The 20,913-nt window shown below is 38.6% G+C and overlaps 1 protein-coding gene across 2 annotated transcripts; it reads left to right on the plus strand.

The window, feature by feature from the left end:
* Window positions 1-57: 57 nt before the first annotated feature.
* LOC115221761 (39S ribosomal protein L37, mitochondrial) lies at window positions 58-19,708 on the plus strand. Of its 2 annotated transcripts, XM_029791980.2 has the most exons (9): window positions 58-213; window positions 3,048-3,179; window positions 6,405-6,566; window positions 7,418-7,515; window positions 10,225-10,361; window positions 12,118-12,236; window positions 14,172-14,357; window positions 16,434-16,585; window positions 18,529-19,708. In XM_029791980.2, the coding sequence occupies exons 2-9, from the start codon at window positions 3,059-3,061 to the stop codon at window positions 18,811-18,813; spliced, it is 1,260 nt and encodes a 419-aa protein (XP_029647840.1). In that variant the 5' UTR covers window positions 58-213; window positions 3,048-3,058; the 3' UTR covers window positions 18,814-19,708. The 2 variants fall into 2 exon arrangements, with proteins under 2 accessions (XP_029647840.1, XP_029647841.1); XM_029791981.2 differs by lacking the exon at window positions 6,405-6,566.
* The last annotated feature ends 1,205 nt before the right edge of the window (window positions 19,709-20,913 follow it).

Genomic DNA, 20,913 nt, shown 5'->3' on the forward strand with positions numbered 1-20,913 from the left:
TTATAACGAGGCCAGTGGGAAAATAAGTTGGAAAACACTGGAATAGTCTATGCCAACTGAGTTATTTCCCTTCAGTGATTTATTTAATAATAAACAACATTCCTCATCGGAAACTAACAATTATTCTTCACCGGCAACTACAGTTATCTCCCTTGTGTATGTCATCCCTGATCTCGTCAAATGTTATCCATCTCTAAGTAGGAAAACAGCAACGTAAGTCTTACTGTTGTGTTTGTATTGTTTATTATTTTTATTAATTGTTCTTATAATAACTGTTATTTTATGTCTCTTTATCTCATTGTCTTTCGTTTAGTGATTTTATTTTCACCTCTTCACGTGTCTTTTTCTATAACCTTGACTAAAATCACGCACTTGGGTTCTGCTGTAGTTTTGTTCTAATCAGACACCGGTGTCTTATTACTTACTACACAAGTTTTGTTTCAACAAAACATCCGATATTACTAAGAATTTAGTTTTAGCAACACTCAGATCTTGTTACGTGAAGGCGCCCTGCTTACTGGTTAGAGTATTCGACTCACGTTCGATTCCCGACGATGCGTTGTGTCCTTGAGCAATACACTTTATTTCACGTTGCTTCTGTCCATGCAGCTGGCAAAAATTAGTAGTACCAGTAGTTCAAAGAGCCATCTTTGTCACACTCTGTGTCATGCTGAATCTCTCTGAGACCTAAGTTAAGGGTACACGTGTCTGTGGAGTGCTCAGCCACTTTGCACGCTAATTTCACAAGCAGACTGTCTGTCCCGTTGATCAGATTAACTGGCACCTCGTCGTCGTAACCGACGGAATGCCGGTACTATTTAAGAAAAGTGGTCCCAGTACGCGCACTCGCGCATCCACGCTAGCTAGTCGTGACTAGTCGATCCCTACTTTGTGTTTGTGTTTTATTTACTTTGTTTATAAAAAATATTTACTTTGTGTAAAACAATTATTTATTTTGTGTTTTAAAATAAAACACATTGCTAGGTAGTCGTTGTAGAATCGACTAGTCACGACTAGCTAGCGCGGATGCGCAAGTGCGCGCACCGGGACCACTGTTCTTAAATAGTACCCGGAATGCCGAAAGATCTTATTTCACAGATTTCCTTTCCTGAGTTTTCAAAACTTAGAATTTATTTCTTTATCTATTTTTTAAAAATATCAGTTTCTTCGTCTTGGTCATCATCAGTTTTTAATAACTTTACCCTTTTTTGTAATCTTATAGTATGGGGGATTTAAAAAAAGTAAATAAAAATTAAATGGGAAGTAATTTTTGCCGTGATGTCTGTGACGTTTGGCTACAACAAAACCCAATGGAAATCTGCGGTGTTGATGGTAATGGGCGACCACTAGTTGTGGAAATTGATGGAAGTAGGTTTCTTCATCGAAAATATCATCGCTGTGCGTGGCACCCTGGTCATTGGCTTTTCAGTGGCATCGAAAGAATTAAAAAAAAAGTGCATCCTAGTTGAAGTAGCTGACCGTACTTAGCAGACCTTATCTGCCGTGATTGAACGAACGTTGGATTCTCCCAGGGTGTCACATAGTGAATGATGGCTGGTGATCCTATAACAACAGTGAAAGCCTAAATGGTGGTGTGTACACTCACGAAGTGATTGTGCAACAAGAGAACTTTGTTGATCCGGCAAATAAGGACGTTAATACACAAAATGTGAAAAACGTGGAATCGTGTTAAAAGAGAATTACGACGTTTATTTGGGGTTAATATAAAGATCTTTGCCCGTTAACAAAAAGAATATATTAACCCTATTTGGAACGTCAGATGATTTGCTCGCGTCATATTTACACGAATTTATATGGAGGAATTCTGTACCGAAGAGAAAAACATTTATTCACTTTTTGGTTACTATATCCAGTGTCTTAAGTTGTTTGACAAAAAGTTTACTTATTTATCTCCCCTTGTTATTTCTCCATTAATTTATTTTTTTTTATTTAATTCTCCTATACTAAAGGATTACCCTTCGTTGTTCGTTCAATCCCAGATAAGTTTCCATTTTCAAATGATATATGTCTCTCAATAACTACGCCACGCATACGCTATTTCAGTGTTGCTGTGTAGTCTCTTATGGGTACTGATGAAGTGAGAACCTCCGCAGGCGCGGCTGTGTGGTATGAAACTTGCTTCCCAACAATATGGTTCCGGATTCAGTCCCATTGCGCGGCACCTTGGGCAAGTGTCCTCTGCTATAGCCTCGGACCGACCAAAGTCTTGAATTGATTTGCTTGACGGAAACTGAAAGAAGCTAGTCGTATATGTATATATTTATGTGTGTCTGTTTGCCCCTATCCCCGTTTGGGGTTTTGGATAGAAAATTCACAAAACCGTCACTTCTATTGATTTTTTAATGGCATTGCGGGGTGACTGGGGAAATGTAAAGATGTGCACGACCACCCTCAGACGGTTTTGAATGACCATAGAAAGTGCGAGCCCTCTAACTGAAAAACTGTGGATTTGTATAAAGGACACACACACAGACAGACATTTTGCCGTTTATATATAGAGAGATGTGTATGTATGTATCTGTTTGTTTGTATCTCTCTCTCTTCGTAATTTGTAATACTGATTGTTTTTGTGCTTGTAAGTTACTGGTTCAACAAAATTGTGAACAATAGAATAAGTACTAAACTTAAATAAGTACTAAGGGTGAATTTGATTGACTTTTTTTAGAATTCTCTTTTTAATGAAATCATTTCTAGACCAGGTGGTGTGTTGTGTTCTTGGGCAAAACACTTCATCCTATGTTGCTCTGCAATCACTTTGACACCTGGTGTGTAGTACACCGTGCACCTGTTCAGGTAATGTCGATTTGATGGAAGGAGGGAGCTAATATACTGCACATACATTTGATCACTATTAACAAATCATTTGTACAAGCCGTTCAGCAAAAGCTGAACACTATTACATCATCTTCGATGGGAGAGTCCATCACATATATGTAAGTCTTTGCTTAAAGCACAACATTCTCTGTTCCATCCTAGATTAATCCCTGCATTTAAATCAATATACTATTTACGTCTTTATCTTTCAGATATCATCACAATGAGGATAACAGTTGTTGTATGTGCTCTACATCGTGGGCCATTGATCAAGAGACTCTGGAAAACTCGTGGCAGATTTGTGGAACCACAGAGAGTCATACCAAAACCGTTATTAAAATCTAGTAAGGCATGAATTTCTTGTTGTTTAACCCTAGGTTGATCCTGATTGAGCTGATCTATGATAAAAGGCATAACAACTGTGACCATCTTTTCTTCTACTCCATCTCTCCTCACACTCATATGAAATGTACCCCTCTGTCCTCTGTTGCCCACTCACCCAATCCAATACACTGTACCACTTCCCTTATATTCACCCCCTGCTCCGTACTTTGAGATTATATTCTGACACATCTCCCATCATACTTTCTCTGTCTCTCTCTCTTTTCCAACTAGGGTAGCCATGTTTCTTTTCTATAGCGAGACATCTATCTCTAACCTTGTATTATACTTTTTAACCTCTCATCAACTGGCACAAAACCACCTCCCTCAATACCATTCCCCCTCTTTGTTCACTGGTCTTTATCTTGCAAGTTACTTGGTGACGTTGCCAGTGCTGGTGCCAGTTAAAAGTTACCCTGTGCACTCTGTAAAGTGGCCGGAGTTAGGAAGGACATTCAGCTATAGAGACCATGCCAAAACATTCAGTAGAGATTGGTACAGTCCTCTGGCTTGTCAACTCCTGTCAAACTGTCCAACTCATGCCGTCATGGAAAACAAACATTAAATAATGAGGATGATGAGTGTTCTTTCAATTACATTATTCAATGTGTATATTTTTTTAAGACAGCTGAGCATAGTTTGAGAGCAATTTCACTGTCTTTTCTAGAACATTGACTAACCATATAGACATTCATTGGCTGAGATTTATTGTTGCTGTCTGATTACCAAAAAATTAGGTTATCTGTATTGACAGGTGAAATCAGTTTGTTTGAAAACTTCAAACAAAACCTTGTTAGCATGTGAATCCATGAGACACTGCTAAGTTAACGAACCAAAGCTACTTTCTCTAAACCAAACCATTAAAACATACTTTTGTTAGATCTGCAATGCTGCATAATAGTAAGGTGTGGGCCTTGAATGTAGATGATTTGGGAATATTTGAAAGAAAAGAAGCCAGTATGTTTTGAAAGGCATATAATGTTAATGTGCATGAATGCCAGAGTACATATGAATTGAGTGAAAAGTTGGATGTAAGAGGAATTAGGATTAGAGATGAGAGCAGGCTGCATAAGGAAGTGCCATACACTCCAAGTTAGTGAAACCTTTGGAAGAGGGAGACCAAGGAGGATTTGCAGCAAAATGGTGAAGGCTGACCTGAAGATGTTGCATCTCATGGAGGAGATGACAAAGGACCGTACTGATTGGTGGTATGTGGTACTGCAGAAGATCCAATGAGTAGGTATAGATTTCCAAAGTAACATGTGGTAAGATGCATGCTTCCCAATCACATGGTTCTGGTTTCAGTCTGACTGCACGGCACCTTGAGCAAATGCCTTCTACTATGGTCTTGGGCTGACTGAAGCCTTGTGAGTGGATTTGGTTGATGGAAACTGAAAAAAACCCATTATATATATATACATACACACACACACACACACATATTGTTCGTGTGTATCTTTGTGTCAGTGTTTGTCCCCCACCATAACTTGACAACCAGTGTTGGTGTGTTTATGTCCTTGTAAATTAGCAATTCGAGAAAAGCGATCAGTGTCCTCCATGGAAAAATGTACCTCAGCACAAGGATAGTGCTTGGAATCTATGATATATTTTTTGTTTCTTATGAAGCCTGCCTTTAGTGTGCCTTCACCTTGCACCCTCACTCTTTCTCATCTACCTATTACTCACTCCCTCTCCAATCTCCTGTCTCCTCATCACTCATAATCAACCATCATGTGTGCTGACCACACTGCCCATTTCACTTTACTCTGACCCTCATCCTTCACAAGGCCCACATACAAGAGACTGCATTGGATTAACCTCATCCTCTCTACTCAACACATTAACTTTATACTACTGTACTCCCAGCCAGCACTCTCTCCCCTGGGTCACTTGTTTTATCACTTAATATTTTCTCTTGCTGTTATCTAATCACCTATCCTTACCTTTGCTAATCACACCTCTTCTCACTCCCTCCCCCAATATCCTTTCCTTTTTCCCCAGCATACTCTTAATCCTTCCATTCTCCCACCAATTCTGGTCCTTCTGATGTCTTGCTATTACTCTCTCTCTCTCTCTATCTCTCCTATTCTTCACAGTCATCTAAACGAATTATTCCAAAGATTATTGTGTATTCTCTACACTCCTATCCCCATTCTCAACTATTCATTTCTAGTTTCTTTGCTGTTATTTTGCCCTCTCCTATTCCCCTTTGTGGTCTGTGAGTACTTTCTACAGTTATTGCATATATCATACCCCATCTCCTTTGCTGGCATTATGGAAAAACATGCTGCATTCTTTTTACAGGTGAATGGTGAGTGAGGCTACCTCCCTAGTGGTAGTGCCACACAAATATCCTTTGGTAGCAGCAGCCATGGCAAATGTGCCTTCATAATTTGGTATAGAAGGCGATGAGCTAGCAGAAACGTTAGCACGCTGGGCGAAATGCTTAGTGGTATTTCGTCTGCCGTTACGTTCTGAGTTCAAATTCCGCCAAGGTCGACTTTGCTTTTCATCCTTTCGGGGTCGATAAATTAAGTACCAGTTACGCACTGGGTCGATGTAATCAATCTAATGTCCTTGTATGTCCCCTCTATGTTTAGCTCCTTGTGGGCAATAAAGAAATAATAATTTTGTATAGACTTGATCATCATCATCATCATATGTCTGTATTCCATGCTGACATGGGTTGGACAGTTTGACTGGAGCTGGTAAGGCCAAGGGTACACAAGCCTCCATTGTTCTGGCATGGTTTTTATGGTGGGATGCCCTTCCTAACACCATTCATTCCACAGAGTATACTTGGTGCTTTTTATGTGGCACCAACGCTTCTACACAATAAAGCCTTTGTTCTCTCTAACACACAGTTTCACTATCCTGCAGACTTCATGCCTATCTCTCTCTCTCTCTCTGATCCTCACTTTACAGAACATGTGCAAATCTCTTCCTCTCTGCTTCTTTCTTAGCCAAGTATGTTTTACACATAGCTGCCCTTGTAGCAACATGACAATGTTCTCTATTACCACTTTCCTCAGACTTTCTGAGCCTGTCTCCTAGCTTTTACAGCTCAGTTTTTTGTCATTTCACTACTACAACATACACTTGTTTGTGTGTTAATTTTGAATCCATGTATATATATGTGGACACCTGTGATTATTATACTACACATATCACTCTCTATCTATCAACAGATGTAGAGATCATAGACCCATGTGCGAAGCCAAAGTTACCTCCATGGGAACCTCCTGTGAAAGATGACATCAGATGGTGGAAGCCACCTCCTCTGGAAGAGCAGGACAACTATCATAAAGACCCCATGTACTTGTACTTTCAGAAATGTCGGCTTCTGGAAGGTATCATCCTTTTTTTTTTTTTGGTGGGAGTTTGTTTATTGATTCACAACTGTGTTTAGGGTTTTGTGGTGGATGTTGTTAACACCAGGTTAACACCTGGTCTAGCAGACTTATGATCAAAGATATTTTAATCATCATCCTTTCCTTTATATAGACATTGTGTGTTTAAGACTACAGTAATGTCTTCTTCCTTTTTAAAGAGGAATGTTGATATAATAGATTACTGGTTAGGCGTAGGAGTGGCTGTGTGGTAAGAAGCTTGCTTACGAACCACATGGTTCCTGGTTCAGTCCCACTGCGTGGCACCTTGGGCAAGTGTCATCTACTATAGCCTCGGGCCAACCAAAGCCTTGTGAGTGGATTTGGTAGACGGAAACTGAAAGAAGCCCGTCGTATATATGTATATATATATATATATATATATATATATATATATATATATATATATATATCTGTATGTGTATATGTTTGTGTGTCTGTGTTTGTCCCCCAACATCGCTTGACAACCGATGCTGGTGTCCCCGTAACTTAGCGGTTTGGCAAAAGAGACCGATAGAATAAGTACTAGGCTTACAACGAATAAGTCCTAGGGTCGATTTGCTCGACTAAAAGGTGGTGCTCCAGCATGGCCACAGTCAAATGACTGAAACAAGTAAAAGAGTAAAGAGTAAGTCTTGGGACTGGTTCAAATCAACTGTATCTTCCATCATCATTGGTAGCTTTTTTTTTAAAGGCATTATTGTTTAGTCTCAAGTTGGTTCTTATTAAGTAGGCCTATGTGAATGGATTTAAACCATTATCTTACAATATCTTAATTAACGCTAATTTAAATTATATACTTATCCTGACAGGTTTGAAGCAAGCACGGATTCTTACCAAGTGTGCACAATTCCCAGGATTTCCTCCTGATTTGAAAGAGAAAATTGGTAAAGTAACAATTCCAAACCAGGTAATTATTATTATTATTATTATTATTATTATTCATTTTATTATTATTATTATTATTATTACAATTATTAAGAAGGTGGTGAGTTGGCAGAATCGTTAGCACACAGGCAAAATCCGTAGTGGCATTTCATCAGTCTTTACATTTTGAGTTCAAATTCTGCCGAGGTTGACTTTGCCTTTCATCCTTTTGAGATTGTTAATATAAGTACCAGTTGAGTACTGGAGTCGATATAATCAACTATCCACCTCCAGCAAAAGGTCTACTATAGGCCTTGTGCCTATAGCCTATAGTAGAAAGGATTATTATTATTAAAATTTTAAAAAAATATTTGTACATTAGCACAATTGGTAGAGTGTACTACTACTGCTACCATCACTTCTTTTCCTTTCCTCCTCCTCCTCCTTCTCCTCTTCCTACTGCTGCTGCTGCTGCTACTACTACTACTACTACTACTACTACTTTAACAACAAATGGAAATGGTAGAGTGCCAGAGAAAATACTTTATGGAATATCATTACATTCCTTTACATTCTCAGCTTAATGCTCTTGGGCTAAGTTTTATTTTTCATTTTTCAAGATAAATAAAATTAGTACCAGGTCAGTGACAGCATTGATTAAATTGACAGTAACCCGTTCACCAAAGTTTCTGAGTCTGTGCTAAAGTTAGAAATCATTATCATTGGACCTAAGAATTAACAGTTTGTTTTGAACAACATGGTTTCAGATTCAATTCCACTCTGTGGTGCGTTATCTTTTATAGTAACCTCAGACTGACCAAAATCACATGAGTGGAATGTAGTAGAAAGAAGGGATCTTTTTGGTTTGAACGGCAGTTTTTTTTAGCGGTGTCATATGAAATTGTCACCCATAATTAGGAGTGGCTGTGTGGTAAGTAGCTTGCTAACCAACCACATGGTTCCGGGTTCAGTCCCACTGCGTGGCATCTTGGGCAAGTGTCTTCTGCTATAGCCCCGGGTCGACCAATGCCTTGTGAGTGGATTTGGTAGACAGAAACTGAAAGAAGCCTGTCGTATATATGTGTATGTGTGTGTGTTTGTCCCCCTAGCATTGCTTGACAACCGATGCTGGTGTGTTTACGTCCCCGTACCACTTAGCGGTTCAGCAAAAGAGACTGATAGAATAAGTACTGGGCTTACAAAGAATAAGTCCCGGGGTCGATTTGCTCGACTAAAGGCGGTGCTCCAGCATGGCCGCAGTCAAATGACTGAAACAAGTAAAAGAGTAAAGAGAGAGATCTATTGCATTTCAATCTATTTTAGGGTTAGGGTGGGGGGAAGCGTATCTTTTTTTCTTCAGAAATGTAAATAAACCCAATCTGTTTGTTAAATGAGGGACATATTCATACGGCACAGAATGTTTTTTTTACCTCAGTGGACGTCATCGATTGGTTGAAATTGCAGAAATTGAAGAAAAAAAACAACAAATATTTCACAAACTAGAATTTTCTCAATAAAGCCAAGAGGAAAAGATGTTTTATAAACACATTCTACCAGTGTACGAAGTTAAAAATTTTTTAGTTACCTAGAAATTATGTTAAAGACTGCCATTCAAATCGAAAAGATTCAAAAGAAGCTGTCTTGTAGTCAAGTTTTCTGTAGTAGGAAACACTTGCCCTAGGCGTCATACCATAAGACTTAACTTGGAACCATGTGGTTGGAAAGCAAGCTTATTATACTGCCATTCCTGCACATATAGCAGGAAAAAAATCCCAAATTATGTTATTATGTTGTTATTTCTTATTTCTTTACTGCCTACAAGGGGCTACACACAGAGGGCACAAACAAGGACAGGCAAACGGATTAAGTCGATTACATCGACCCCAGTGCGTAACTGGCACTTAATTTATCGACCCTGAAAGGATGAAAGGCAAAGTTGACCTCGGTGGAATTTGAACTCAGAACGTAGCGGCAGACGAAATACTGCTAAGCATTTCGCCCGGTGTGCTAATGTTTCTGCCAGCTCGCTGCCTTCAACTAATGTTGTCATTTCTGGTCAACAACTCATCCTCTAGCTCTGTACTTTTCAATGCAAACGGAATGAAAACAACCCTTATTTGAAAACTGTTTAACTCTTTAGCATTTAAACTGGCCATATCTGACTCAAATATTCCAGCAGTTTTATTCAAACTGGCAAGATTCAGCATCTTATACCTACCCTGCAATGTCAGTCTAAAACTATACAAACACAAGATAATGCATGATTAATTCAAAACAATATGAATAAATAATCATTACACATGACAAAGTAATCTGAACACAATCTCAACGCATGGCTCGCCACTTCATCCTACATGGATATCCCCTCACAACTATTCACAATGCCCTTGCCAGAGCACGTTCCATGGACCATGCATCTGCTCTCTCCCCCCCCACACCCACCCTGCTGTCACCCGTCTCCCGTTTTCCCTCACCTACCACCCCTCCTCCCTACCTCTCCAACGCTCCATTCTCCGAGCCTTCCACCGACTCCAGTCCGACCCCCTCCACTTCGCACATCATCTCCAACTGACCCCTCCCCTCCTTTGAGAACCTGTAACCAACTATGCTATTGCTCAAGTAAAAGATAAAAGAAATTAGATTGTCTTAGCCTTGGAAAGTAGAGATAACTGGGTAGAGTTTGGGTTGTTATGGTTTCAATTGTTTGTTTGATATCAATAATACAGCTAATGTCTTTTCTATTTGAACTTAGGACCTTCTAGTACAACGTAACATAATGTTCTCTCAAGTCTGGCACAGCAACTATAAAAAGCTACCGAAAAGAATTGACAAATCGAAACCCGGTTTTAAATTCTCACGTGAATATGGCATCCCCGGTTTACAGGCCTCGTAAGTGTATCAGTCTTTTTGCTTCCTTGTTTGTTGTATTGACCCTTTTTCCTAGCTTGTTGAGTCCCTCTGACCCATGAGCCAAAGCAGTAAGGGTGCTGTTATGTAGTTACCTGATTTACTCCTTGTAGCAGCAAGCAAAGCTCCTTGCTTTAAACTTTGAATCACACACATGCCAGTGACAAAGCTATTATGCAGTCACTAAACCTATTAGATTTATCCATTAAGCTTTCCTTAAAACATTTATATCTTTTACTTGACCTGCTTAATTGAACAACAAAATCTCCTTCAGTAATTTTCCTGCTGTCTTCAAAATACAGAGGCTACATGAGTTAGTGAGAGAGTTTGTATGTAATAGTTAAGACTTGCTCCACACAACTGCTAAATCTGTCTCTGCTGTTTTAAAACAAAGGACATATGAACAACTAAGGCTCATATGAATTTTGGACCCAGGTCAGCCTTGATTGAACTAATTTATGATAAAAGATAATTCCAGCTGTGACCAACTGCTCTTTCTTCAAGACACAGTGAACTCCTGATGACATTACCCAACATATCCTTTTTTTCTAAGATGGTAGGGTGTGATCTGAGGGAAACTTGGTTGCTTTTTCTTTTGCTCAAGCTATTTAATTGCTTGATTTACTTAATGTAACAACCATAGTATGACTGTCTCTGCCGCATTCTTTGCTGCTGACGCATTGATTGGGTTCCTACAGCCAGTCCTCGTCATCACCTGAATCTCCAGTCCCTCCCTTCGGTGCTTCTGCAACGGCGCTTAAGGTGGTTCGGTAATGCGGCCTGGTGTCCAGAGGGTGAACTGATTCACGATGTCCTCCTCCCACCTCCACTTCCCAACTGGCGCAAACGCATGAGCGGGCAGTCTAATGGCTGAAACAAAACAAGTAAAAGACACTATCCACTACAGTATTTCCCACTATCATACAACGTGACACTAAAGCAAAATCTTTTTCAAATTATACCTGACCATCTAAAAAAAGGACACATTAGACCAGTCATTCTCGACTGGGGTCCTTATGGCCTTTGGGGGATCCACATAAGATTTGTTGTTAAAATTTGTCTGCAATAAATTGGTTATACTTCTAAAATATACAAAATATTTAGAAGTTTTTTTTTTAATACAATTCTTCATAATATTTAATTCTAAGAAATATATGATTTATTTTAAACATCAAATGGCTAGGAGGGTCCATCCGAGTAAAATTGTAAAATAAGTGGCACATCTGTGCCGGTGGCACGTAAAAAGCACCCACTACACTCACGGAGTGGTTGGCGTTAGGAAGGGCATCCAGCCGTAGAAACATTGCCAGATCAGACTGGGCCTGGTGCAGCCTTCTGGCTTCCCAGACCCCAGTTGAACCGTCCAACCCATGCTAGCATGGAAAGCGGACGCTAAACGATGATGATGATGATGAATCAAAGGATTCCATAAGTAAAACAAAATTGTTGAGTAACATTGCATTACACAATAGTGTATGGTCTGCAAAAATGGAAGGAATTATTATAATGCCATTGATCATAGGTCTCCTTGGTTAGAGAAGACCTGAATTTATACAGCAACATCACTTTGTTGCATACTACATACTACATCACATTGAATTCTGTCAGACTACACTGTATCAATACAAACCACATAATATACCAGACTACCATATACTAATAAAAAACTGAACTACTTTTCATTGTATTATATCATATAATATTACCTTCATTTTCTCTCCCTTTTTCTCTGTTTCAGGCAATTATTGTTATCTAACCTGCTACGTCTGTGTAATACTCAGACCAAAATCTTTCCTGACATTCTCACCGATTACCAACTTGTCAAGAGCTCTTTTCTTCGTAGCCACATAACATATGGTATGTAATACTTTTAATGTGTTGTATATGCATGTATATGTATGTGTAAATGTCAGCCTGCACACACACATGTATGTATGTATGTATGTATGTATGTGTGTATATGTATGTACATTTGTATACCTGTGTATATGTAAGTATATGTGTACATGTATGTGTGTACATATTGTACATGTATGTGTGTTCTTTTATTCTTTTACTAGTTTCAGGCATTTGACTGTGGCCATGCTGGAGCACCGCCTTTAGTCAAACAAACTGACCCCAGGACATATTCTTTGTAAACCTAGTAGTTATTCTGTTGGTGTCTTTTGCTGAACTGTTAAGTTACAGGGATGTAAACACACCAACATTGGTTGTCAAGCGATGGCAGAGGGACAAACGCAGACACAAAAATACACACACACATACATATGATGGGCTTCTTTCACTTTCCATCTATCAAATCCACTCACAAGGCTTTGGTCAACCCAAGGCTTTAGTAGAAGACACTAGCCCAAGGTGCCATGCAGTGTGATTGAACCCAGAACCATGTGGTTGGGAAGCCAGCTTCTTACCACACAGCCACTCCTGTATAAATGTCTACATGTACTATATATGCATAATTGTATGTATACATGTGTGTGTTTAAGAGTTAATCAACATTTCAAAATTATTTCGTCCATCTTTACATTTAGAGTTTGAATTCTGCCAAGGTCAGTTTTGCCTTCCATCCTCTTGGGGTTGATAAAATAAGTACTAGTTGAGCATTGGGTTCAATGTAATTAACTTACCCCTGCCCCTGTAATTGCTGGCCTTGTACCAGAATTTGAAACCATTATAACTTGACATAAGGACAAACATTAATATATACATATATATTCTCTGCTGGATGTGTAATGTCAGTGTGCATACACAAAGTGAGAAAAAGGTGGGACATAAGAAGCATCAGTTCTGGTGTGCAAGAGAGATGACTGTACTGATATGATCACAGTGGAGAGAACCTGTTGCACCTAGGAAGACATGGGATGAGGTGGTGAAGCATGACCTTCAAATGTTGGGCCTTACAGAGGCATTGACAAGCAACGGAGGCCATTGGAGGTAAGCCGTGCTTGATAAGACCTGGCAAGCTAAGTGAGATCGTAGTCATGGCTGATGTTAGTGTTGCATAACTGACCCATTTAAAAGCACCCTTCAATCATTGGGCAATTTGTTGCACTTGTGATGACCTGTTGAACTGAGTGAAATCGTAGTCATGGCCAATGTCAGTGCCACCTGACTGGCACCCATCCTGGTGACACATAAAAAGCACCATTTGGGCGTGGCCAATGCCAGTGTTGCCTGACTGGCCCCCATGCCAGTGGCATGTAAAAAGCACCATTCGAGTGTGGTTGATGCCAGTTCTGCCTGACTGGCATCCATGCTGGTGGCATGTAAAAAGCACATTTGAGAGTGGCTGATGCCAGTGCCACTTGACTGACACTGTGCCGGTGGTGCATAAAAAGCACCATTCAAGCATGACCAATGCCAGTGTCCTGTAAAAAGCACAATTTGAGTGTGGCCAATGCCAGTGCCACCTGACTGGCTCCTGTGCTGGTAGCATGTAAAAGCACCCACTACACTCTCGGAGTGGTTAGCATTAGGAAGGACATCTAGCTGTAGAAATCTTGCTAAATCAGATTGGAGCCTGGTGCAGTCTCCTGGCTTGTCAGTTCTCAGTCAAACTGTCCAACCCATACCAACATGGAAAGCAGACGTTAAACGATGATGATGATATGCTTATATATATATATATATATATATATAAATTTAAAAGAAGTAATTTAAAATTTAAAAGTAAGTGGAGATGAGGAAGTTAATAATTGCCTATTATTGTTGTTTTTGTTATTGTGGATTGGAGCATAATGGAAGGAATGGTAGGCTTTTGTTGTTGATGTTATTGTTTCAATATCTTCCTAGATAACAAACTCATCCAAATAGTTGGTAACAGTGAAGCCCTGCTGCTCTCTAAACAGCCATTGCCGAATTTTGCCTCCAATGACGTTATTGAAGCCAGTGCAAATGCCGCTCTTCCGGACATCTATCCAGTCTCTCCAATGATTGACATTCCTAAGATGCACATCTATAGAACTGATGAAACCAGTGGTAAGACCTTTTCAGTGTGGATGTGTATGTGAGTATAAGTGTGTGTGTGTGTGTGTGTGTGTGTGTGTGTGTGATTTGATGCTAGTATTGCTCTCATGGCAAACAAAGAGACTTCATTCTGGCCAGCCAATGGAATAAATTGCCTGTTATGATGTATCATTCAATATATAGTAATTAGTAACCTCAAGTTAATCTCAGAGACAGAAGATAAACTGGAGGAGGAAAGTGTAGAAGTTAAAGATCCCTCTGTCATTTGTAACTTTCAAGAAGTTGTCATTCCTATGATGAAAGAGAGGAGGAAAAAGAAGACAACTGGTTGCTCCTTTGAGCCATGTCTAAATTCTTGGTTAGAACAAAGTTCCAATCCCAATGTGTCAGAGGGTGTCATGGTGGCGGAATAGTAAAAAAAGAAGCTAAGAGACAGACCTGGAAAGTCTGGACCCAAAGGAAGCAGCAAGAAATGATGTCACATAGCTAGAAGAGAAGCTATATGACAAGTATGTCTGAAAAGGAGAGAAACTGAAAGTAAGAGACTTGCCAGTGTTTCATGGGATGAAGATAAGAAGTGTGAGATGCTCCAGATTGCAAGGTAATGTATTAGTGACATCAGCAAAAAGTTCATGTGGAATGATTGTGGCACACTCCCCATCACTGACAGTGAGAAGACAGAAGCATAGAAACAACACAAGCGATTGTTGAATTAGGATTTAAAAAAACATTGACAAAAACCAGGGTTATCCTCTCATTTGGATAGAGCTGAGAGACAAGTTACTGAGGTTTATTGCTGTACTGTAAAAAGAGTATTAAATATATAAAGGCAGTGAAAGCAAATTGACCATTAGGAATGGTTTCTGAGATGCTGAAAATATCCACTGAGGTAGGGCATGCATTGTTTACTTGCATAATCAATCAGAGAAGAAAGACATTGTCCCCACTGATGTGTGTAGCAGTATCATCTCTGACTACTACAAGAGCAAAGGAGATGCTTTAGAAAGGAAGAACTACAGAGACCTTAAATTTATAGACCAAGTCATGAAAATAACAGAGTGAGTTATAAGAGATATAGTACTGCTATTTAGGGAGAAAAAAATTGCATAAGATGAAATGCAATTTGTGCTTGTAATAGGATGATGGATGCACGTGGCTTAGTGATTAGGGTATTGGACTCATGATCATAAGATTGTGGTTTCAATTCCTGGACCGAGTGATGCGTTATATTCTTGAGCAAAACACTTCATTTCAAGTTGCTCCAGTCCATTCAGCTTGTAAAAATGAGTAATTCTGTGACAGACCAGTCTCTTGTCCAGGAGGGGAATTTATACATCATGAAACCGGGAAACTGGCTCTTATGAGTTGGCATGACCCAAGAAGGTTGGTACTTTTTTTGTACTAGGATATGGAAGACTATTTCCTTCATTTTAGCGACACCGTTACAAGAGAAATTCTTAGCTAAAGCAAAAACATTCTTGGCATTCATTGACTTGGAGAAAGCTTTTGAAAATGTATTTCATTCTGTATTTGATGTTCTAAGAAAATTGAGAGGAAAAAGGACAGTTTGAACTGTGAAAGAAATGTAGATGTGTATTGTCAGCAGTGTGAAAGTTAGTTACAAACTCAGTCAGGAATTTAACTTGTAGTTTGGTGTCAATAATAGCTCAGTTCTCAGTCTCTTCTTATCAATTATAATTCTCTTGGATATAACACAAGTGTTCAAGGCTAGCAATTTGTGAGAACTGTATGTTGGTGACCTAGTTTACATAACCAAATTACTTGAAGTATTAGATGGAAAATTCTAAACATAGAAGCAGTGTTTAGAAACTAGAGGCCTAAAGGTCAGTTGGCAAAAACAAAACTTAGCAGATAACAGAACACTACTCCCTCCTGGGAAGAGGTTATACTCAATATGCACAAAAGAAGTTGGTAGGAACTTTATTCTGTGTGCTCAGTGTAAATCATGGGAACATGGAAAGAGCATTTGGATGAGAAATGAGTGTGTGTGTATACATATATGTATGTATATTTTGAGAATATTCACCCACTACCTTCAACATCATTATGTTTTTTTTTTATGTGCAGGTTTCCACAGCGGAGAATCTAATGACCTCCAGTATTACCCCCACACTCTGTTCATCACATACAACAATAGATGGAATTGTAGCCAAAACTGTGCCCGCTCTTTGCTCTATTTGACTGGCTATGCTGTTAATGAAGCAAAACGACGATTTGGGGTAAGTGCTTTCAGCCAATCTTTTTTGTATACAAGTATCTCTATGTATCTAATAAAATCTTATTAGACATTATAAACACTAGTTTGAAATGGAGAAGCAAGATCAGTTATAACTGCTTAGATAGCTATTATCGTCTATATTTTACTTGTTTCAGTCATTAGACTGTGGCCATGATGGGGCACCATCTTGAAAAATTTTTAGTTGAACAAATCAGCTCCATTACTTATTTTCTTTTTAAGCCTTGTACTCATTCTATCGATCTCTTTTGCCAAACTGCTAAGTTACAGGGATGTAAACACACCAACACCAGTCGTCACTTGGTGATGGGGAACTAACACAAACATATACATATATATGGATAGATAGATATGTATATAGATAAATGGATATGTATATATATATATATATATATATATATATATATATATATATATATAACTAGCAGTATCGCCCGGCGTTGCTTGGGTTTGTAAGGGAAATAACTATATAAGCATTTTTAGAGGGTTACTTCCCTTATAGATAGATGCCAATTCGGGCTTTCTTAGCCATTTCCGTTTTGGTGTCTTCAAGCCATGAAGTCGTTGTTCTAAAAGAACGCTGGTCTCCTTGACAACGCTTTACGACGTTGATTTCCTTACACTCCCTTCCCCACAGCTTCACGAGGGAGGGAAGAAGGGGGAGAAGCAAACAGGTGCAGGTGTGACCATGGACGCCAACTCCGCCGGCATCGACACACGAAAAATTATGCATTAAAATGGAATAAAAAATGATGTTAATTTATTTTTAAAATCGTAGACTCATCGTAGATGCGCGCTAATACTCAGACGGGCTCGATATGAATCACGACTATAAGATACCCGAATTTGGTTAAACTGCACCGCAAAATGTGGGAGTAGTTAGGAATCTAAATCGAAGGTGACAGACACTCACACAACTACAGTTTTATATATATATAGATAATAATAATTATTATTTGAGGGAATAAAATCCAAACTTACAAGGAAAAAAATTCAATTTAGAAATACCAAATCAAATTTCACACAATATAATATATATATAAAAAATTAGAAAAAGAACACCTTTTATATAATCAGTTCTTAAATATAGCCATGAAACACAGGTTGTTTTTCTACCTATTATATACGTTTTTATTATTATACTTAAATGTAACATCTTGCCCCATATTAATTTGATACTTACATAAAAAAATACCTCTATGAATCAAATTATGAGTGAGTCTCCTTGTCTTAACATTGTTACCACATTGGGTGAAATGCTTCGCAGCATTTCAGCCATCTTCATATTCTGAGTTCAAATGCTGCTGAGGTTGACTTTGCTTTTCATCCTTTCGAGGGTTAGTAAAATAAATACCAGTCAAATACTGGGGTCGATGTAATTGACTAGCCCCCCTCCTCCAGAATTTCAGGTCTTGTGCCTGTTGTAAAAAGGAGTATTATTATTATTATTATTACTATTATCATCATTATTATTATTATGAAGGTATTGAGCTGGTAGAATTCTTATTACGCTGGGCAAAATGCTTAGCAGTGTTTTGTCTGTCTTTACATTACAACTGCTGAAGTTGACTTTGCTTTTCATCCTTTTGGGATTGATAAAATAAGTACCAGCTGAACACGGGGAAGCGGGGTCAATTTAATCCATTTAACCTCTCCTCCAAAATTGCTGGCTTTGTGCTAAAATTTGAAATCAGTATTATTGTCAGGAGTGGTTGGCGTTAGGAAGGGCATCCAGCTGTAGAAACACTGCCAGATCAGACTGGGCCTGGCGCAGCCTTCTGGCTTCCCAGACCCCAGTTGAACTGTCCAACCCATGCTAGCATGGAAAACGGACGTTAAATGATGATGATGGTGATGTATTGGTTTTATTATATTATGCATATTTTATTAACATTTGTCTTTTATTACTCTTGTTTGTGTTTGCAGGCGAATGTTCGACAGTTACCTGAGCCAATCAATTTGCAGTGTGTTAATATGAATGACTCCACCTTTAATTTTCTCTTTCTCCAACTGAACACACTAGACTTCCAAACTGCTGATGGCATTAAGAATTTGCTGTGGTGTGACCCACACAATCTTTTGTTCTATAAAAAATTTCGGCAACCTTGGCTGGGTAAGTCTAGCCGCAAAAACAAATACCTTGACTATAATGCTGAAGTCTTTCAGAAATTCCTCGCTGTGTATCTCAATGGAATGCAACAGAATGTTTGAACAAGCTTGAGTACTGTTTGTAACCCAGTGCTCGCTTTTTCTTGTCAAGTTTGGACTGCCTTGCCTTATTATTCTATGCTGTTCTGTTGAGGACTGACACTTTTCCATACCTTCCACCACAATATTCAAGAAAGTAGAAGCAAGATGAGAGGATGGTGGCAGAGGTTCGTTTTTGAAGCAACAAAAGAGATTTTAAACCAGATGTTAGAAAATACATTAAACAGACTATAAGCTTTTATACTATTAACCTTACTGTTAGAGATGAGATTTTAAAAATAATTATATTTACAATTTGATTGGTTTAATCTCTGATTGCCAACTGTTGTCTTAGTTTTGAATGTGTACATAGTCAAGATTAAGACTGAATTTGAGTTAAGAGCCTCAGTTTCTAAATTAGTTGGTATTCATTTATAACACACTTGATGATGGTCAAATATCAACAAAATCAAAATGTAGTGTAGATGTGAATATGAAAAATCACAACTCATTTCAACATCATCATCAACATTTAACATCTATTTTATAGGCTGGTGTTAAGAAATTATTGGAAATGTTAAAAAGCAGTCAAATATGTGACAATATGTTAAATACGTGTTATAAAAAAGGGTTTTGAAATCATTGCAAAAATGTGAAACAAATGTTTGAAAAACATGAAATGCTTTTACAAGGATGTGAAGCTGATGCTTGCCAGAGATATTGAATAAGGATTTGGAAAAGATGCTCTACAGCTGTTTCTAAGCAGACAATGAAACATTAAACAGAGATCAAGTTTGTTCAACAGATGTATATTTTCATATTACATGAAAGAGGCAGTTAACAGAGTTGACTTTTTGTTCCTTTTTTTTTTTTAGAATAAATTAATTAGATTAAAATATGAAGAAAAAACAACAAACATCATGAAAGTGGTTGTATTTCTCTTTTTATATAATTTTTCTTTCTAACTTCAACTTTGTATCTCTTGATTTATATCATGCTTGCATGAGTTAGTGGAGTCCTTTCCAACAATGTCTTACCATTTGTTCTATTTTGTCATCACCTTTGTGGAGTTCAACATCCTGAGCTCAGCTTTTATCACTTCTATCAATGTTTCAGTTATCCTTAGTTATTCTGTAGCATGTCCTGGCTACTTCAGTTATGTTATTTGTCCATTTCTCCGCCACTAGTATGCTTACTACATTTTCGATCAACATCAATGGAAATTGCAGCTGTGATCAGTGCCGGTGGTATGTAAGAGAACCATCCGAACGTGGCCATTGCCAGCGCCGCCCCGACTGGCCTTGTGCTGGTGGCACGTAAAAAGCACCATCCAATTGTGGGCGGCTGCCAGCCTCGTTTGGCACTTGTGCCGGTGGCACATAAAAAGCACCCACTACACTCACGGAGTGGTTGGCGTTAGGAAGGGCATCCAGCCGTAGAAACATTGCCAGATCAGACTGGGCCTGATGCAGCCTTCTGGCTTCCCAAACCCCAGTTGAATCGTCCAACCCATGCTAGCATGGAAAACGGACGCTAAACAACGATGATGATGATGATTGTTCCTTAACCAGAATTTGTACCTGTGTTCTCTCTGTTATGTTCAGTTCCAGTCTTCTGTGAAAAAGCATCTGGCCATGTGGAAATTTCACTTTACTTGGAAACAGGTGAGGGTTATAGAAAATCTGCATCAACAGATTATGTCCGACCCATGCATGGAAAAATAGACACTATATGATGAATGATGAAACTTGAGAAAATCCTCAATATTTTCTTTCCTTCTCCATATGTAAAATATAATGAAACTATTGGCATTTTCTTTTAAGTTGGCACATAATAAGGTAATGACAATAATAATTTTTAACAGTCTAGCAAAGAGCATATAGGATATACTTGGTATTCTTTAGTGGCTGCGGTCTGAAATCTTAAAAAGCTTCAGAACTCCTGTCTTAATGTATCTGTTTATAGCAAGAAGAGCTGAAAATTCATCACTACACACCATATGATTGTACAGGTTGTTTATAATCATTGTCATACAAAATCTTTTGATGTGACATACGGTCTTTCTAGTGACTCTATTGCCTTACAGTATCACACCACAGGTCTTCTCTACCTCCCACTGAAGGA

The sequence above is a fragment of the Octopus sinensis genome, linkage group LG18, assembly GCF_006345805.1.
Source record: "Octopus sinensis linkage group LG18, ASM634580v1, whole genome shotgun sequence".
Classification (NCBI taxonomy): domain Eukaryota; kingdom Metazoa; phylum Mollusca; class Cephalopoda; order Octopoda; family Octopodidae; genus Octopus; species Octopus sinensis.

Excerpts from the sequence above, each read along its gene's own strand:
- LOC115221761 (XM_029791980.2), top strand. The coding sequence starts at position 3,059 with ATGAGGATAACAGTTGTTGTATGTGCTCTACATCGTGGGCCATTGATC. Across the intron at positions 3,180-6,404 it reads AAAACCGTTATTAAAATCTA|ATGTAGAGATCATAGACCCA; the intron begins GTAAGGCATGAA and ends ATCTATCAACAG. Across the intron at positions 6,567-7,417 it reads GAAATGTCGGCTTCTGGAAG|GTTTGAAGCAAGCACGGATT; the intron begins GTATCATCCTTT and ends TTATCCTGACAG.